At 43.6% G+C, this 21,682-nt stretch overlaps 1 protein-coding gene across 1 annotated transcript in view; it reads right to left on the bottom strand.

Annotated features, from left to right (window-relative positions):
• TMEM163 (transmembrane protein 163) overlaps positions 1-21,682 on the bottom strand; it is a 214,266-nt gene that overhangs the window by 24,695 nt on the left and 167,889 nt on the right. Inside the window, exon 5 of the mRNA XM_028101376.1 lies at positions 10,702-10,798. Coding sequence (XP_027957177.1) covers positions 10,702-10,798 — 97 coding nt within the window. The remainder of the gene's footprint in view (positions 1-10,701; positions 10,799-21,682) is intronic.

Raw genomic sequence — 21,682 nt, 5'->3', positions numbered from 1 at the left:
CCACAAAACAAACGAGAATAATAAGAAACAGACTCATAAATACAGAAAACACATTAGTGGCTGCCAGAGGGAAAGGGAATGGGGAGAATGGGCAAAATAGGTGAAGGGGGTTATGAGGTACAACCTGCCGGTTATAAAATAAGTCAGTCATAAGAATGAAAAGCAGAGCATAGAGAATACAATCAATCATATTGTAGGAACATTGTATGGTGACAGATGGTGGCTACACTTACTGTGATGAGCATTTGTAATGTATGTAATTGTTGAATCACTATGTTGTACACCTGAAATTACTATTACATGTCAACTATACCTCGATTAAAAATTTAAAAACCACGTGTGACATGAGCTACTATACTATACAGAGGTATGTCAAAATCATAATCAGCAAAGTCTTTTCCAAGCCATTTTATGGAAGACGGAGAAATGTTTATCCACACAGCCACTGTCACCTTAACCCTCGGTGAAAGCCAGGAGCAGAGCATTAAAAATATAACTCAGTAAAGTTACTCTGGGGGCGGAGGGGGCACACAGAGGAGAGGCTGACTAGTTCACTAGGCTGACTGGCTCTCCAATGATCAAACGGGATGCTGGAGTATACCTTGAAATGGGAAGAACCACCCCCCACCCGGGAGTGTTCCTGAGCACCTGCTGTTTCCCTGGGCTGCTGGAGGGAAGCAGGATGTCCGTGAGGGCAAGAATGAAATTCTGCAAAGCCTGACCCTCACACTCATGCTCCCAGAGGCCAGACAGATGTGAGCTGGATCTGTTCTCTGCCGGCCAGGGCTGGGGCACATAGAGGCCTGATGGCAACAACACTCCGCACGCCCATCACCAGGGTTGCTGAGCCCCTCTTGCCCTGTGGGCAACAGCCCAATCCCCTGACCCAAACTTCAGGACACCTTAGGAGAAGCCACCTCGGCCTATCCCGAACATGGCCTCTACGTGTGACAAAGGCCCAGAGTCCACCTGAGTGGAGTGCTTTTCCAAGAGCTAGTAATGCCTCTGTAATTTTCCAACTTCATTGATCCCCAAGTGTGAAAAGCAACACCTTAAACTCAATGGAACAAATCACTCAAAGAGCAATTCCAAGGACCTGACAAACTGCTGTGGTACAAAAAGCTTTCCACCCCCACCTCATTGGTCTGCACCAAGACTAATCCTGTCTCACCTAAGAGACCAAGTCACTGAGACACACCCCAGCATCACCTTGGCCAGCCCCCCAAATATGGCCCACGACCAGAGAAGAGAGAGCATACCTTCTGTACAGACATGAGGTGGTCTTAAAATCACAGAGCGTTATAACTGGAAAAGGACTGAGAGACCATCTAAGGATGGGGAAACTGAGGCTCAGAAAGACATCAGAGAAATGCAGCAGAGCTCAGAGCTCCCAACCATGCTCTGCCCCCCACCCCCTGGGCAGCGGAACACTGTCAACGTCTTCCAATTCTCTAAGCCCAGGCTGGAATGCAGGGAAAGCCCTATGGCTAGTTTTAGGATTCAAAGCAATGAGGGGAGAGCCGATAAATCCTAATCTGTGGGAGGATCCTGGAGCGATGTGTGATATTAGTTGCTGCACACCAGCTCAGGATAACTTGGTCCGCCAGATCTGGACGTCGGACAGCTCTTCTCCAGGAGAACACTGGGCCCCTGCACTGCCCCACACAGTCTGCTGACCTGGAAGATGAGAGTCACCATGACCTACTGTACTCCAATAAGATAAAGATCTTTTTCACCTCTTCGCAGTAAACCAAACCCAACCAAATCAACCGGATAAAGCTGACCCCTCTGCCCTCAGCTTTACCACTCTCTCCCTCTCTCTCACTGCTCCAGCCACCCCAGCCTCTGCCCTTCTCCTCTAACATATTGAACATGCTCCTACCACAGGACCTTTGCTTGTGCTGCTCCTTCTCACTCCCTCACTAGCATCACACCTGTGCTCAAGTATCACTTCTGCTCAATGAGGTGCTCCTCGACTGTAATCACTGCAATCCCGTCCCCTGAGCTTTTGTTTAAAACAGTACTTTTCACATTCAAACACATGTGTGGCTATTTAAATTTAAAATTAACAAAACTGAAAACTCAGTTCCTCCTTTGACTAGCCACATTTCAAGCGCTCAAGAGCCACATATGGCTATTGGTTATCATGCTGGAGAGTGCAGATTTAGAACATTTCCATCATCACAGAAAGTTTGATTGGATAGTACTGATTTAGAAACAAGCAGGTTATTCTGAGCTGGAGTAAAGCAGGAAGTGGCTAGAAGGTGGTCGAGACAAGTGCAGGACAGGCGCCGGTAAAGATTATGACCCAGCAAATGGTCAAAAGAGGCAGTTAGGCAAAGCAATCAGCCCTGAGTTCAGAAAAACAAAAAACAAAAAACAAAAACAAAAAAACAAAAAAAACCCACAGCACTAAAATTCATCACAAGTGACTAACACCCTGTCTCGAAAGGCACCTAGGGATTCATTTCACTTGTTTTAATAATCATACACCTTTTTATTGAGGTATAATTAACATAGGATAAAAGGCACAGCTTTTAGACATTTGATGTGATGAATTCTGTCAATGGTAACAGCCATTTCACCACTCCCAAAACAAAACAGGGAACATTTCCCTTACCTTGGAAGGTTCCTTTGCGTCCCTTTCTCCACCCCCTGCAACTGCTTTCGGAGTGCAGTCACCGGAGAGTCTATTACTGAATCTTACATAAACGGAGCCACACTGTAGAGATTGTGCTGCCTGGCTTCTTTTGTCAACCTGCTGTGTTGGAGATGCATCCTTGTGCTGCACAGGTACCAAGTGTGCTCCGTACCGTCGGTGTCTAGGGACTGCTTTCACAACCCTCCTTGCGAAAGGTTTATTTATTTTTTTTGGTTTTGTTTTTTGTTTTTTTATCATTCACTCTAAACGCCTCCTGTTGACACCAGGCTTTTCCATTTAGGTTCCCAAGGGAGATAGGCAGTTAACAATGCCAGGAGCAGGTGAAGAAATAGGAAGGAAGCCGGCGGGATCTGATCCCCTCCCCTGACACAGGAGACGATCTGCCATCCAGAGAGCTGTGACAGCAGGTCAAAATACCAGGGTGAAATGAGCACCGGTGGACAAGCTGCTAGAGCCATCTCTCCCAGCAGCCTCTGAAAAGGCCAGCCGGGTCACTGACCAAGATCTTGGCCGTCAGGATGGCCCAACGTAACCTTCCAACCCCTTCCACTCGCTAGGCTCTAACAAGTCGCCCTGCTCTCCCTGTTTGTGTTCCCCCAAAATCAGGATGTTGTAGCCCTGATCCCCAGTGTGATGGCACTGCCAGCTGAGGCCTTTAGGAGCTGACTGGGTCCAGAGGGTGACGTCCCCATGAATGGGATTAGCACCATCAGTGAGCCAGGAAGAGCGCTCTCACCGGATACCACGGATGCTGGCACCTAGCTCTCTGACTTGCCTGCATCCAGAATGGTGAGAAATAAATGTTTGTGGATTAAGCCACCCAGCCTATGATATTTTGTCACTAGCAGCCAGACACACCAAGACATCCCCCATCCCTCCCGCCGGAATCCCTTACCCCAAAACACAGGTGTGATGTCAGTTCACACCTGTCAGCCGAAGTCCACTTCGGCTGGACTCACACTATCACGTTAAATGGACAACCTGTGTTTCTGGCTGCTCACCTGCTAGCAGCAGCTTCTAACACCGGAACACTGAGTTTTCTCCATCCTTCCTGCAACCACCCCCATTTTCCCACACAGCCTCACCTCAAAGCATTTTTATTCATGGTGTTGCTCAAAGCAAAACCTTTGTAGACAGGATTTTTTTTTTTTAGTACCACTTGTCACCTCCTACTTTAAGCTTATTCCTTATCATAGGTGATACCAGTAATTGCAAAGTCGAGGTCACAGTGAACGGTGACCACTAGCACCAGACAAGGACTGTGTCTGTAAATCTAACCCTCCCATTCCCCCAAGACCAACACTTTCCCTTCTCATAAGATGTGGGGGAATAGGGAGGCTCACTTGCTTATGCTTGCAAAAAAAGGCGTCCTTGGCTTTCCTAATGAGGACAAATTTCAAATCATTCTGACACTACATGTGTTACAGAATTACCCAGGGAAATGCTAGTGCTGGCTGAATAATAAATGTGTATCGATTTACAGCCCCAGGTGAAATTAAAAATCACTGTCATTCTCAGATCTTTTCATCACAACTCCCCCACCCCACCCCCCCAGCAGATGAGAAAAACCGGCAGATGTGGAGGAAATCACACCAAGCATGAGCCGTCAACTTCCCCCCCACCCCGGTTATTAAATTATATTGACAAATTGCCGTGGATTCACGTTAAATGCCTTCACAATTTTTAAATTAGCATCAGACCACTTTGATATCAGGAGGGGTCAAGATTGGCATCCAGACATTCAAACAAGCGGCCAGGAGGTTCTGCAGCCAGTGGACTTGGGGTCACTGGTGGGATTTACGGACAGACTGGAGGACCCTAGTCCCTTGTGATTTCTGGCCAGACTGGTGGACCCGACCACTGAGGCCTTCCGGTCTTGTGAAGGGATCAGGTGCCCGGCTCCATGGGGCGCCACAGAGCTGAAAGTGCCAAGGTCACCAGATGCTGCAGAGAAGGGGAAGACACACTGTGGCGATCTCAGGGACAAGGGGGCACTTTCAAGTGCTTGGCTGCCGTGCCAAGACGCAGGCTTCTGTCACACGAAGCATCAGTCTGACTGCTGTTTTCTGATGCGAGCGAGGGAGGCAGGGCTCTCGGGGGGACATGAGCCCTAACCCTGGAACACTGACTGCCATGGGATGGCACATGAGCCCTGCTGGCTGGACGCACATACCTTTCTCCCCTGTGACCATGGGACACTGTAAGGAAGGGACACCTCCAGGGTTCCCTACAATGTGAATAAAGCATAACAAACCCTCCGCTGACCCCTCCTGACACAGAGGTACTGTGGTGTGGGAAGAGTTCTGTTCCGCAAAGGAAGGAGGAGCTTCGGGCTGCCTGATTCTCTCCCTCTGTTGGGATGAAGAACACACCACCAAACAGCATGCCAACACCCCTGTCTCAAACTAGAGCGTTCCTTACGTAACAGAACAATACAAGCAGTATTACTACTGACGCCCATTAGAGACAAGGCTCTTTTCCAAAGCCTTAATGAACAATTTCCTCTTATTTTAAACATAAGCATAAGCATTTCAAGACTCCTGCCGAGTAGAAATTATGACCACAAACGGAAAGGCTAAGCAACCCAACCCAGGTCAGGTCATGCAGCTGGTCAGCCATGTAGAAGATATTCAAACCCCCAGATGTCTGACCTGAACTCTCCGGCCCTTCACCCCCAGGAACGTGTACAACAATCTTCCTCTAAAGTTGCCCGATGGCCCTCTCAATTTTGATTCATAAAAGAAAAAGAACAAATAATTCACAATGCTCAGAACATTGCTCTATGCATTTGACATCGCCTTACAAATCAGAAGAGATTCCAATTTAAGATACTGGAATGGACACACACAGGCAGGTTTTGTAAGGCCTACTATGGGCAACACAGGGATTTTGTTTTTCGTTGTTGTTGTGGTGGTTTGAAGCAGGAACCCGCAATGACAAAGAAAACAAGAACAACTACCACAAAACTGTGTGAGCTGGGAAAGTAGACAAAAGAGCTGCAGTGGCCTGAAAGGTGCAAAACCTGGTGGAATCTTAGGGCAGAGGGTGAAGTGGAGAAGCTATGAATCAGAACCCCCGAAGGCTCAGGAATCAATGCCATGAGGCACTCCTGGAAGGGGAGTGAAAGAGGGAAGACCTCCCCTGCTGTCCAAAGTGTGCTGATGCCGTTCCCCAACAGGCATGCAAGCCCCTTCAATGCAGAGAGCCAAATAAAGCGTATCTGCACTGGGCATGCCGCGTGCAGCTGAACGCAGGGGTCACAGCGTTGAAAAGAAGAGGGATTAAGGGAATTTACCTACTACCCTGCAAAACTGACTAACCCAGAAGAACAGAGAAAATGACTTGAAGTGCATAAAATAAAATATATAGACTTATAAAAGAAACCAATTATATTAGCATGCACCTAATAAGATATAAAAAAAACTCTGCTTTAGTAAGTGCTTCTAAATGAACGTATTAAGTAGCAAAATAGCAGATCGATTAAGAACAGTAATGTAGTGAGAAGCACAAAAAATATTTTGAGATATCTGCCAAAACCAATCTTAGACAATATCTGACTTTCACTGGTGACAAAGTTACAAGGACACTAATATTACCAACTGTGGTTTATTGCCTGATTTTATGATGGAAGAAAAGGTGAAGTTTCAGATAAAGGTTAAATGAAAATAAAGACATGATTTCTTTCCAATTAAAGTTCCTGGATATTCTAAATACCATCCATGGACCCAAAAACTAGATTAAAAACTCCTGTCCCAGCATTAAGATCATATTTGAGAAGTCTCACCCACACGCAATCATAAATATACTTTTCTTAAATATTATCAGACAGCCAATAATCACCAGACTTTGGGGAAGCCAGAACACTGCGGGCAAATGGACGATCTTACAAGCATCCAGACAGGGACAAAAGGACTTTAAAAAACAACAAGGGGCGCCTGGGTGGCTCAGTCTGTTAAGCGTCTGTCTTCAGCTCAGGTCAAGATCCCAGGGTCCTGGGATCCAGATCCGAATTGCATCTGGGGCTCTCTGCTCAACAGGGAGCCTGCTTCTTCTCCCTCTTCCTCTGCCCCTCCCCTTGCTTATGCTTTCTGTCAAATAAATAGAATCTTTAAAAAAAAAAAAAACAGGGGCGCCTGGGTGGCTCAGTTGGTTAAGCGACTGCCTTCGGCTCAGGTCACGATCCTGGAGTCCTGAGATTGAGTCCCGCACTGGGCTGCCTGCTCAGCAGGGAGTCTGCTTCTCCCTCTGACCCTCTCCCCTCTCATGTGCTCTCTCTCTCTCATTCTCGCTCTCGAATGAATGAATGAATGAATAAATAAATAAATAAATAAATAAATAAAAACCATACAACAAGGGGCGCCTGGGTGGCTCAGTCGTTAAGCGTCTGCCTTCGGCTCAGGTCATGATCCCAGGGTCCTGGGATCGAGCCCCGCATTAGGCTCCCTGCTCCGCGGGAAGCCTGCTTCTCCCTCTGCCTGCCACTCCCCCTGCTTGTGCTCTCTCTCTCTCTCACAAGTAAATGAATAAAATCTTGAAAGAAAGAGAGAGAGAGAGAAAGAAAGAGAGAGAGAGAAAGAGAGAAAGGAAGAAAGAGCAAAAGAGCCACCAGGAAACAGGCCTGGGGTCAGGAAAATGCTGCTTCTGACAAACCCACAGTAAAAACAACCCGATAGAAATCATACCTAAAAGGGCAGCCCTGCTTCCATAACTTGGCCATTATAAATAGTGCTGCAGTAAACAGAGGGGTGCATGTGTCCTTTTGGGTTTGGGTTTTAGTATCCTTTGAGTAAATACCCAGCAGTGTGATTACTGGACAGTAGGGTAGTTCTACTTTCAACTTTTTGAGGCACCTCAATACTCTTTTCCACAGTGGCTGCACCAGCTTGCGTTCCCACCAGCAGTGCATGACGGTTCCTCCAAGTGTCTATGGACTGATGAGTGGGTAAAGAGGATGTAGGGTATATATACAATGGACTATTTTTGTTTTTTTATTTTTTAAAGATTTTATTTATTTATTTGACACAGAGAGAGACACAGCGACAGCAGGAACACAAGCAGGGGGCGTGGGAGAGGGAGAAGCAGGCTTCCCACGGAGCAGGGAGCCCGGTGCGGGGCTCAATCCCAGGACCCTGGGATCATGACCTGAGCCGAAGGCAGACGCTTCACGGCTGAGCCACCCAGGTGCCCCTATATAATGGGATATTACTCAGCCATAAAAAAATAATGAACTCTTGCCATTTGCAACAACACGGATGGAGGTAAACAATATAACACAAAGCGAAATAAGTCAGTCAAAGACAAATACCATATGATTTCATTTGTGTGGAATTTAAGAAACAAAACAAATGGACAAAGGAAAAGAAAGAGACAAAGCAAGAAACAGACTCTTAACTCTAGAGAACAAACATGGTCACCAGAGGGGCAGTGGGTGGGGGATGGGTGAAACAGGTGACGGGGATTAAGGAGGGCACTTTTGATGAGCACCGGGTGATGTGTGGAATTGTTGAATCACTACATTGTACACCTGAAACTAATATAACAATATATGATAACTACACTGGAATTATGGGGGGAAAAAAAGGCAGTTCCGTAGTTGAGGGCAAGGGCAAGGCTGTAACTCAGACCTAAAATCATGCCATCATGGCCCTGAAAACCAGTCTCCCAGGTTCCAACTGCCACAGGCATACTTTATTTGACCTACACAAAACTGCCCACCCACTCCCAACCAGGGTTTTCAAAAATGTTTAATGAGTTGCCAATTTATTTCACACCAAACAGAGGCTTCCACTCTCTCTTGAAAACTTGGAAGATTTGACAGCCCTGGGTCCACAGCCCTGCACAGCAAGTCTGCCGGGCACCACTAGAGGGCAGGCCTTTCCCCCAGGCACACGCTTGCCACAGACAACTGGTTGCACTTGAGCTTCTCCTGCTTTGCGGACTGGCTTCTCTGAGCAGCTGATTACATCTGATCTAAATTACATCGTGATTTAGATGTGGACAAACGCTGGTGCTGAGTGACCGCAGGCCAGGGATCGGGGGTCTGGCTATGGACTGTGGCCTTCCCCAAACGTCTAGAGCAGAGAGTGGGAAGCCAAAGACTGGGGATGGAAACACTGTTGGCTACCACTTGGCAGCCTTTACCAGGCCCCCGTGTGCCACTCAGCTGATCAGAAGGCCTTCTATCTGGAGACGGGAGCTTGTGTGCCTTTGTTATCTTGCCATGATGCTGAAGACTGAAAACAAAACAATAAAACCACCTTAATTCTTTTCTTCAGAGTTCTGAGGAGCTCACCATAAATGGGTCTGATTCTTAAATCCCACACCAGGGCTGATAAAAGATGCAGTGGGTGTGAGTTCTCCAAGGACAGGGCCTGTCTGGGGTAAAACCATGGAGCTCTTTGCCCTCTCAGAACCCCACATGGGACAGGGCATCGGACATTTTTATCCTGGTGTGGCATTTCAGTTGGTGAGCCGCTTGCCTTAGGAGCATTTGCTCCACAGGATGAGAGACTGTCCCCAGGTAAAAATGGTTCCACTATCAAGAGAAAGACAAGGAGGGCCTCTGCAAAGGCCCATGAGCGCAGCTGCCTGTTCCTTGTCACATTAGCCCTGCTGCAAATTAATTTTTAATGCCTAAATGAATGAACATGTCAACTAGCCTAGTGCTGAAAATTCCCACTGATAAACACTTCTTAGAGTGGAGGCATATTTCCATCCCCTGTAAAATGCAAAGATGTTATCTGACTGACATCTTAATCAATCATACTTAATGCTAAGATTCAGGTTCTGACAGAATAGAACATAGATTAGCAAGTCTGAGGGAGGAAAAGGATGGCAAAGTCCAGGATCCCAGGCCAGAGTGAGATCACAGCGAGGAGATGAGAGGGAGGCGGCACAATCGTGAGAAAAAGAGCACGGAGTAGTAAAACAGTACTATTCCCCCCTCAGCTAGCTCCGCTTCTGACTCAGACTGAAAGCCGTGGGTGGGTTGTCCATCTTTCCTCACTTGCACTGAGATATTAGAGAATAAGCTTCTGGCCAGCTGTGATGACAAACAGCGAAGATCCTGGTGAGTTATTAGAGGAGGGGCTCAGACCTCAATTTCAGTTGGGGAAGGGGATAGCAATTTAAAGCAGCCACTTCCGTACCTCTCGTAAACGCAGTATCAAGTCCCACTTCATTTTAATCTTCCCCATGAACACATGCAATACCTCACCCCGGGAAGGATTAACATATATTTTTCTAAAAGTGAAATGAAGGGTCTAAGAATTGAGGCCCAGTATAAGATGGCGCATGTAAGCCAAACTCAAATCAAATCACATCCTAAGAGAAGAGCCCATATTTTTTCGCATTTAAATCACTATGCAACTTGTATATAGAGAATCATCATGATGGCTTCATCTCCATCTCTTGGTAAGTAAGTCAGCTGCCTTCCATGAAGATGACCTGATAGGAGACATTAAAGCACTTTTTTTTTTCCTCCAGCACTCCTAAGAGAAGAGGGATAAAAGGAATCAGAGTGCTTGCAATAGCTCTCACCCAAAGAACAAAGAGTCAAAGACACACTTTAATATGAAATTGTGTCCTCCAGTTTCCGCATCCAAATGTCAGTTCTGCCAAAAAAAAAAAATCCAACGTGAATGAATCTATGCAAGGTGCAAAAGAGGAAAATTATTATTATTACAGTAGACAAAGAACAACAGATGCAAACAACACAGATTGGATCACTCTGCTATATAAAAACATCCCGTTTCTTTTCACATAAAAGACATCTTGCTTTAAAAATAGTCAAAACATCTAAGGAGAGAGACACAGAACCCAGAACCTAGTACCATCTCAACTACGTGAAGCTTTTTCCTCTTGCCCAGGGCTTCACTCTGCCAAATCATTCACACTCAGCTGTGAGTTCTTCTGGACTCCTAACATGCTGTATATTCTCTCTCCACCCACCCGACTTGCCCCAGTAAATCCTTCATGAGAGGTAACACAGGAGGCTAGTACCTCCAGGAAAAACTGTTAAGGAAGAAGAAGGGCCTTACCACTTCTGGGAGCAGCCTAGTTGAGAGGTCATGGATGGCTTTGACCACTATACATATGGATGACAGAAGGAATATCACCCCCAGGATGACACAGGCTCTGCAAAGAAACAAAACATTGAGAATCTTAACTGGGAGAAGTCTGCTCCGCTCATTTACACAATAATACAACCCAAGGTACTGGTACGCAATCATAATTCGCCACATGCCCAACATGAGAATTGATACTGAATCATCTCTAGGATCCCAGGCCAATTTATCAGCAAAACCAACCCCATGGGAAAAGGGCTCACCATCCTACATAATCTCAGAGCATCCCATGAATGCTGGCATGGGAGGAATTTCAAGGATGTTAAATCTATCTCTTCGGCCTAGCAACACAATACGCCGGTTCACCTCCAGCTGGAGGGTTCAGGGTTTAACAGTAAAGAGTGAAGGCTCTGGCCTGAAACACCCCAAGCTCTACCATTTAACATGCTTGATCTTGGTCAAGCTACTGAACTTCTTTTAGCTTCACCTGTCAAATGGGAATAATATTTTCTACCTGAAGATGAAATGAGCATCAGTAAATAACCCATTAATGTTGGTCTAAACAAAGGAAAAGTCCACTCTGGATGTCGCTTTCTGATATGATGTGATAGACACCACTGTATTTTCCCAAAGATAAGAAGGAAGAATGATTTGGTAACAACAAAAGATAGAGTGTTTATGCCAAGAGGAAGCAATTCTTTAAAAAGAAAGGAGAGGAGTGAAAGAAGAATGAGTTCAACTGAGACATTAGCACAGGAGGTGGCGGGAGGAAAACTAGATGATGCACAGCCAGGGGTGTGGGGTGGGGGCTGCTAGGAAGTCTGGGGGAGCTCAGGATGTAGGAGTTTTCTCTGGCAAACCATAAGCAACAATTTGTAGGAGAAGCAAAGATGGAAAATGAAATAAACATGAGGAAATGATGATAGTAATACAGGAGTCAAAACACCAAATGAAAACAAAAATAGAGAAAAATGAACAACTACAATTAGCTCTAAGTCATTCCTATTCCAACCTGATGTCCCCATCACTTGGCAGCCTCCTCAGCCCTTTTCTCTCAACTATCAAATAAAACCATTTTTCACTGTCTATCTTGGATTCCCTTCTCTGGATTAACAGAACAGCCGAAAATTGCCCACATAACATTGAAGTAACACCTACTTAGTTAGAATCCTAATGAGCCCATGGACAGACATGCTCCCCCAAACCTCAAAGTCAGAAATAAGTGGGTAAATAAGGCTTCTTGGAGCCCACTCAGTAGGCTTCTGATGCACACTCTAGTTGTAGGTTTTAGTCTTTCAAAAACAGACAGAAAGAAGGGATCATTGCAGATTAGTGCATAACACAAAATATAGAGATTGTAGGAAAAGTAATGAATGGGCTGGGGATCTTGGTATAGACTTGAGCAAAAGAGGACTTGGCCCTATGCACCAAAATGGGTGATCCACTGTGGGTGGATGAGCCTGGCTTGGGGGGCAGGGGGATGCAGACCCAAGGAGGAGAAAAGATAATTCAGACAGTGAGTACCCACTAATGCAGTGGCAGGAGGGAAGAACGCTGACATGAGGCCCTCCGCCTGGGGCTGGTAACCCCCGTCCTGGCAGGGCTATGGGGGCAAAAGGGGCTGAAGCCAGGAGGGGCATTGTGAGGGAACTAGGTCCATCTACTGGAGGCTCTTTAGTGACCAGATAGTTGAGCAAAACTGAAGAACCCCGGGGATCGGGGGATCAATGCTCCCAAGGCACTGGCCCCGGAGACCCAGCTGTGCCCACGGGGAAGCAAGCTATAGGCCACTGTGACCAGCACCTCAAATAACCATTGCTACCTGTACACTGTGGCGGGGGGGGGGGGGTCCCATCTACAGGAAAAGAGCCTAAAGTCAGGATAGTCCTCCAATGTAAGCTGAGCTTTTCTCCATTCAAAAAATTCCCGAGGGTCTGCCACAGACTCTCTCTGATTCCCTCTTTCAGACAAAGTCAACCGCCAGCTCAGTGCTTCTCAACACAAGGGCAAACTGCACTCACCTGGGGAGTGTTTTTGACAGTCACCCAGGGAACTCTCAAATTCAACTGTATCAGAATCTCGGGGCGGTGGGGAGGGGGTGAACCCAAGCATCTGCATTTGTTTCAAAGCTCCTAGGCAATTCCCAGAGACACTGGAGTTGAGAGTCCTGCACCTAGACCCAAGGAGGGGCCCTGCCCTTAGGGAGCTCCCAGTGTGGCATAGAAAGTCACAACTCCCTGGACAGAAGGCAAGGCGCGGGTTGTCATCACAGCTAGTGGGAAAGGAAGAGGTCTAATGGTCCCTATGGGATGTGTAGTGTATTTTCTTACTGAGCAGCTTTCTCTCTGTGAGGCACAAGTAGGGAAGGCATCACTTGGGTGCTAGACCTTCTACAGACAGTTTATTACAACATCCTCAGGGAGTCTTCATCTCCATACTTCCCTTGGTGGGGGCTGGGGAGGACAAACTTCTGAGCTTCTTGCTGACAGGTAACAGTGATGCTGCAGGAACCCATTTTATTCCAGATCATTGCAGAAACACCACTATAATGCATAAAGAGTGGATTTGAACTCTGTTTACATTTCTTAAGGAGACAAATATAAAGGATGCAATGTTCTCCTTACTTGCTTATATATCTTGAAGCAAAATTACACTACAAATCCCTTAAGGGCAAGAACCGTATTTTTATATCTTGGTATCTACAGGAGCACACAGCAGGTGCCCCATATGCACCTGGAGAGTAGACGGAGTCGCTGATTAAGTAATTACTCGATAATTTCTAAGTGTTCCCCCATGGAGTTTAAGGGGTATCAGCCACTTACCAATACAGATGGGAAGGGGAAGGACACTCCTGAAACTTTAGCCAAAATGCCTATTGAATAGCCCACCTTATAAAACCACTCTGAAGTGTAACGGAAATCAAAAGAAATTGATGGTTTGGTTTATTAAAGTTGAATTTTACGAAAAGTATAATCCTATTTTCTTCACAAATATACCTGTGAATATGCTCAAAAATGTTTTAAAGCCCTGTTTTCATCTTCTTTTAAATGTGCTGCAAATTCAAAAAACCATAGTCACCTTTCCTTCAACACTGCTGGGAGCTTGCGTGTCAAAGCTGCTCCCACAGCCTAAACCGGCTATTATTAGCAGAGGGTGTGATGCTATTTTTTAACATTTTATTAATAATATATTGTGTTTACACAGCAGCTTTGTCCTCAGGCACTCAGAGTTCTGCACAGCAGGGCATAAATGCTCTGGAGGCCACTCACCAGATCAGAGTTTCTGTTTTTCTGCGATTTTTCAGGCTGGGAAGGAAAGAGGTGTGTTCCATAAACACAAGTGGTCAAAATGGGAAAGTCAAGGGTGAGGAGGGCTTGTCCAAGGTCACCCAAGGAGTTTGAAGTCCACTTAGAAATACAACCCGGTCTCCTGACTCCCTCCCAGCAGCCAGCCCCAGTCAACCACCTGGCCACTCGGAGACTCTCGGCATCCACATCACATCCTCACACCTCCACCGCCCTGGGACTGCGGTGGCCTGCAAGCTGCAGGCAAGATCTGGGTTAGGAGCCAACACTACAAATACGGCTGCTTCTTTCTGCAACCATGTGCTGCTTCCTAGTTTGGGAGGAAGCAGAAGGGGGAGCGATGGAGGGTCACTGCCCCATCAGCACGTCACCAGGCAAGGCTGGCCTGGGAAGTAAAGGGCAATGTGTGCATGGGCCTGACAGCAGTGAGCAGCCAGGTCACTGGAATGAATGCAAATTCCTCCTCCCCCTTGCCCATACCCCAGAGGAGAGAAACATTGAGTCAGAAAAGAGGCAAATACAATGCCTCTGTCAACATAATCCCCCAAATGAACACAGACTGAAGTTGAGTTTAAACTCCCCACAGGAACACTAGTTGTCAAAGAGTGGTCCACGAAACAGCAGCATCAGCATCACCTGGGAACTTGTTAGAACAGCCAAGTTTTGAGTCCACCCCAGATCTGCTGAATCAGAAACTCTGGGGATGGGGCCCAGCAATCTGTGTTTTAATAGGCCCTTTCGGTGTTTCTGATGCACAGTCAAGACAGAGCCTACATTAATCTTCCCCAAGACACATTTAATGTCTGAAAGATGACTAGTAAAATCTAGAGAAATGACTAAAGCCACTGGTCATCTCTTTTTCTTCTGCTAAAGACTACAGATTACTAATTGTGCACAGCATTGTAATTCTATGAATAACCTTGAAGTAACCATTAATATTTTTTGCTGATGAAATTATAAGGGCAAAACAGACTGACAGATACTCTCACATCCAAAATGATGTCAGGTTGAAAGTTTGGTCCTTTGTCAATTGTAGGTTTGAAGTCCTGTGATTCACATTAATAAAGCATGAGTCTTATACCAGTTCTAAGTTATTTTCCACCAGATCCAAACAGTCAAACAGGAGAAGTTTTTGTCTAGTCATCCCCTAATTTACAAAAGACCTAAAATACAGTAGTCCTGGTAATTAATCAGTTCAGTCCACAGCTTAAAGTGTCAATGTTTTATTGATCATCTTTCATCCTGGTGCCCAAAGCACTTGTAATCTGGGCCACTGTTCAAATGTGAAGTAATGAAAAATAAAAGACAGTCAAGTGATGAGCACAAACATAGTACTTAGGGAGGCACAATCTCTGGTGTTATTTTATTCCAGCTAGATTCTCTCTCCCTTCATGTGCTCTGCCATTTTAAATAAAGCCACAAAGTCCATTTGGAGCCAGGGTAAAGGGAAGGAGAACGTGAGAAATGAATGCTTATGAGCCATTTCTCATTCTCTATAATGTCTATGCCGAACATTGATTCAAGACCGCCATCTTGCCCCTTCCCTTGATTCTCCTAAGCTCTAGATCCCACCTCCTCTCACACCCACATTCCCATCTCTCTTCTCTACCTTCATCCTCATCTATCTGCTGCACAGTGAACAGGCTGTGGTGTGAATGGTTCCTCAGGCCAGAGCTCTCCAGGAAAGTGGTCCATGCACTCTCCATGGTAAGATCATCCATCTCCTCAACATGTAACCACCAACTCACATGTAACCACCTTCCTCAACAAATGGCCCTTTGTTTATATCTGTATGAATGTACAAGCTAAGACCCACCCAAGTAAAATCTCGTTTACACAGGACTTTTTTTCCTAGCTTCAATCGTAAAGACAAAAGTCAACATGAGGGATTTATAAAAGAATTAGATTCTATAGCAATGCAGTCCAATAGAATTTCCTGTGAGGATGGAGTGTTCTATTCCGCACTGTCCAGTATGGTAGCCACTAGCCATATGTGGCTACTGAGTGCTTCAAATGTTGCTAGAGCAACTGAGGAAATGGAATTTTAATTTTAATTACTTTCAATTAATTATAATTGAAATGGCCACATGTAGTTAGTGACGTATCAGATGGTGCAGTTGTAAAGGTTGTGCTGAAAATACAGATTCATCAGTGTATCTGTACATATGTATGTTGTCTATCTCTATACTCTCTATATATTTTCTCAATAAGAAAGAAAGAAAAATGAAGAAAGGGAGGAAGGGAGGATGGGAGAGAAGGAAGGAGGGAGGGAATCCCAAAAGCTACTCATCAGAATCAGGTAAATTAATGTGGGCTGGCAGGGTCTGCTGTTGTAAAAGAGCATCATGTCTTTGGTATTTCCCATTGATGAATGCATCACTTGCCCTCCCTCCAGTAAACCCCTCCAACTCCCCAGGTTTACATGCCAAGTCTCACTCTTGTTCTCATCTATTGTCAGTCAATCTCAGCCACAGCTACTGCTCCACCAGAGGTAACTGCATTTTTTTTTTTAGAAGGGGATTTGTACTTCAGTCATTCACATTTTAAGTTCTACATGCCAAGCCTTGAGGCTAAGGAAAACAATATATTCGCAGTCTCCTGAGAGCACAAATGTAGCATAGGAAACCTGAAAATCATCACAGGAACTTATTACTTATGAATGTGAAAATGGGCAAGAAACAAAATGAACATAGTAACATGGTGAAATACAACCTGTGGACAGAGTGGGAAGGAAAGACATGTATCATATGACCTCACTGATATGAGGAATTCTTAATCTCAGGAAACAAACTGAGGGTTGCTGGAGTGGGGGCGGGGATGGGGTGGCTGGGTGATAGACATTGGGGAGGGTAGGTGCAATGGTGAGCGCTGTGAATTGTGCAAGACTGTTGAATCACAGATCTGTACCTCTGCGACCTTTTTAAGATTTTTTTTTTAATTTATTTATTTGAGAGAGAGAGCATGAGTGGAGCAGAAAGGCAGAGGGAGAGGGAGAAGCAGACTCCCCACTGAGCAGGGAGCCCAGCACGGGGCTTGATCCCAGGACCCTGAGATCGTGACCTGAATGGAAGGCAGACACTTAACTGAATGAGCCACCCAGGCACCCCTGCAATGTGACATTTATTTAAGCTAGGTCTAGAAGAATGGACAGGAATCATTAAGCAGAAAAAATGGAAGGCTAGGGAGGACACTCCATGCAGAGGGGACTTTACGAGCAAAAGTGTGAAGACCTACCACTGTGGGGCCCTGCTTCAGTGAAAATGCAAAGTAGAGGTGCTGTGCATGGATATGTTCATGTCCCTATTAAAGACAGATCACATGTTAGTTCACAAAACAGGTATCAATAAATCTAGTAAGTCTGAAATCATACCAAGCATCTTTACTGACCAAAATGATATGAAACTAGAAGTTAATTACAAGAAAACAAATGGAAAAAAACACAAATACATGGAGGCTAAACATGCTACTAAGCAACCAATGGATCAACAAAGAAATCAAAAAGGAAATAAAAAAAACACCCAGAGACAAGTGAAAACAGAAACACAATGGTTCAAAATCTTTGGGACAACAAAAGCAGTTCTGAGAGGAAAGTTTATGGCAATACAGACTACCTCAAAAAATAAGAAAAATCTCAAATCTCAAATAAACAATTGAACTTTGTATCTAAAGGAACTAGAAAAGCCCAAAGTTAGTAGAAAGAAGGAAATAATAAAGATCAGAGTTGAAATAAATGAAATGAAAACAAACAAAATCAATGAAACTAAGAGCTGATCATTTGAAAAGATAAAACTGATAAATCTTTAGCCAGATTCCTCAAGGAAAAAAAAAAAGACTTAAATAAAATCAGAAATGAAAGAGGAGAATTTACAACTGGTAATACAGAGATACAAATGATTACAGACAATACTAAGAAAAACTATATGCCAACAAATTGGACAACCCAGAAGAAGGGGATAAATTCATAGAAACATACGATCTTGCAAATTTGAATAATGAAGAAATAGAAAACATGAACAGATTACTAGTAACAAAATTGAAATGGTAATAAAAAATTCCCAGCAAATGAAAGTCCAGGACCATATGTCTTCCTAAGTGAATTCCACCAAACATTTAAAGAAGAGTTAATACTTTGTACACCTGAAACTAATATAACAATGGATGTTAATGATATAAAATTAAAATTAAAAACAGTAAAATTTTAAAAAAGAATGAGGAAAGAGGCTTTAGAAAAGCAGGAAATAGAAGAGGAAGGAATGCTTTCAAATTCACTCTATTAAGATCAGCATTGCCCTGATAACAAAACTAAAGACACTACAAACAAAAAAAAAAGTTATAGGCCAACATCTCTAATGAAAATAAATGCAAAAATCCTCAACAACATATTAGCAAACTGAATTCAATAATGCATTAAAAGGATCATTCTCTATGATCAAGTGAGATTTATTCCAGGAATGCAAGAGTGATTCAATATACACAAATCAACAGTATGATACACCACAGTAACAAAGGGTAAAAATCATATCATCATCTCAGTAGATGCAGAAAAAGCATATGACAAGATTCAATATCCATTCATGAAAAACACTCAATAAAGTACATTTAGAGGGAAGATACCTTAACATAAGGGCCACATACGACAGACCTACAGCTAACATACTCAATGGTAAAATGCTGAAAGTGTTTCCTCTAAGATCAGAAACAAGACAAGGATGTCCACTCTCATCACTTTTATTCAACATAGTACTGGAAGCCCTAACCATAGCAATCAGACAAGAAAAAGAAAAAGGGATCCAAATTGGTAAGAAAGATGAAACTGTCACTATTTGAAGATCATGATACTAGATAGAGAAATCCTAAAGATGCCACCAAAAAAAAAAAAAGCCCTCTTAAAAATAATAAATTAATTCACTAAAGTTGTAGGATACAAAATTAATACAGAAATTTGTTGTGTTTCTATACACTAATAATGAGGTGGCAGAAAGAGAAGTGAAGAAAAAAAATCCCATTTACAATTAAATAAAAAGAATAAAATATCTAGGAATAAATTTAACCAAAGAGGCGAAAGATATGTACTCTGAGAACCGTAAGACAATGATGAAAGAAACTGAAAACAACATAAATAAATGGAAAGATATACCATGCTTATGAATTGGAAGAATACTGTTAAAATACCCACACTACTGAAAGCAATCTACAGGTTCTATGCAATCCCTATCAAAATGCTAACATCATTTTTCAAAGAGCTAGAACAAAGAATCCTATAATTTGTATGGACCCACAAATACCTCAAATAGCCAAAACAATCTTTAGAAAGGAGAACAAAGCTAAAGGCATTACAGTCCCAGATTTCAAAATAGACTACAAAGCTGTAATAATCAAAAGAGTATGGTGCTGGCACAAAATTAGACACACAGATCACTGGAACAGAATACAGAACCCAAAAATAAACCCATGCTTGAATGGTCAATTAATCTACAACAAAGGAGGCAAGAATACACAATGAGGAAAAGAAAGTCTCTTCAATAAATGGTATTGGGAAACCTGGATGGCTACATGCAAAAGAATGAAACTGGACCATTTTCTTACATCATACACAAAAACAAACTCAAAATGAATTAAAGACCTAAATGTAAGACCTGAAACCATAAAACCACTTAAATGAAAACACAAGCAGTAAATTGTTGAACATCAGCCTTAGCAATATTTCTCTGGATCTGCCTCCTCAAGCAGGAAAAACAAAAGCAAAAATAATTGGGATCAGATCAAACTCAAAAGGTTTTGCACAGTGAAGGAAACCATCAACAAAACAAAAGGGTAATGTATTTAATGGGAGGAGGTATTTGCAAATGATATATCCAATAAGGGGTTAATATTCAAAATATACAAAGAACTTACACAACTCAGCACCCCCCAAAAAATAAATAAATAAATACTCTGCTTAAAAATGGGCAGATGACCTGAACAGATATTTTTCAAAGAAGAAATACAGATGGCCAACACACACATGAAAAGATGCTCAACATCACTGATCATCAGGGAAATGCAAATCAAAACCACGGTGAGATATCACCTCACAGCTGTCCAAATGGCTATTATCAAAAAGACAAGAAAAAACAAGAGTTGGTGAGGATGTGGAGAAAAGAGAACCCTCATACACTATTGGTAGGAATGCAAACTGGTGCAGCCACTGTGGAAAATGGTATGGAGTTTCCTCAAAAAATTAAAAATACAGATACAGATACCATATGATCTAGTAATTCCACTTCCAGATATTTACCCAAAGAAAATAAAAACACTAATTTTAAAAGATATATGCACCCCTATGTTTACTGCATTATTTACAATACCTAAGATATGGAAGCAACTTAAATACCCATCAACAAATGAATAAGATGTGCTATACACAGACACACACAGACACACACAGACACACACACACACACACACACACACACACACACACACACACACACACAAACGGAATATTACTCAGTCATAAAAAAGGAATGAAATCTTGCAATTCACAACAACATGGACAGACCTAGAGAGTATAATGCTAAGTGAAATGGGTCAGTCAGAGAAAGACAAATACCATATGCTTTCACTTACATGCAGAATCTCAAAACAAAAGAGCAGAAACAGACCCATAAACATAGAGAACTAGTAGTTGCCATGGGGGGAGGGAATGGATGAAACAGGCAAAGGAGATTAAGAGATACAAACTTCCCAATATAAAGTCAGTCAGTCATGGAAATGAAAAGTACAGAACAGGGAATATAGTCAATAATACGGTAATAACTTTGCATGGTGACAGATGGTAACCACACTTATCGTGGTGAGCATTTTGTAGTGTCTATAATTGTCAGATCACTGCATTTTATGCCCGAAACTAATATCATATTGTATGTCAACTATATTTCAATTTAAAAAAAATTAAAAAAAAAAAGTGAAGGGATGCCTGGGTGGCTCAGTTGGTTAAGCGTCTGCCTTCGGCTCAGGTCATGATCCCAGGGTCCTGGGATCGAGTCCCACATCGGGCTCCCTGCTCAGTGGGAAGTCGTTTCTCCTTCTGACCCTCCCCCCTCTCATGCTCTCTCTCTCTCTCCCTCTCTCTCAAATAAATAAATATCTTAAAAAAAAAAAAGTGGAGAGGATATTCCTGAAGCATTTGGCCTGAGAGCAGCAATGCAAGGGCCACATGAAGAATGTCCCTCTGTGTCCTGAAAGTCCCCTCGAGATGGTGCAAAACCATGGCTCTTAGATGGTGCATGGACCAGAGTGTTGTATTTAATATGTACATATTTCAACATAGAGTAGGAAAAAACCCAATTATCACCCCAAGCCTTCAAAGATATTATTGCTTAGGGGAAAATTAAGATTTCGTTTAGGTAAATATTCAGTAAATAACAGCATAAGTGATATGCAGATAGGCCAAAGATCATCAAAGTGAAACACACGTTTTTGAGTGATGACAGGAAGTTGCTGGAGGATCTTAAGCAAGGGAGGCCCACAGTGTCATCTGGGCTTCACAAAGACCCTCTGACTGTGGGTGGGGCTTGACAAGAGTGAAGGGAAACAAACTAGAGGCAGGGGATCAGCTGGGAGACAACGCCAGCGGCCAAGGAAACAAAGGGATGACTCCCTACACA

This window comes from Eumetopias jubatus, unplaced genomic scaffold (genome assembly GCF_037043125.1).
Source record: "Eumetopias jubatus isolate StellerSeaLion01/CBP00866 unplaced genomic scaffold, mEumJub1_p1.0 scaffold_3, whole genome shotgun sequence".
Lineage (NCBI taxonomy): Eukaryota > Metazoa > Chordata > Mammalia > Carnivora > Otariidae > Eumetopias > Eumetopias jubatus.
The sequence above is the reverse complement of the archived record's forward strand: the minus strand, read 5'-3'. Positions and strand labels throughout refer to the sequence as shown.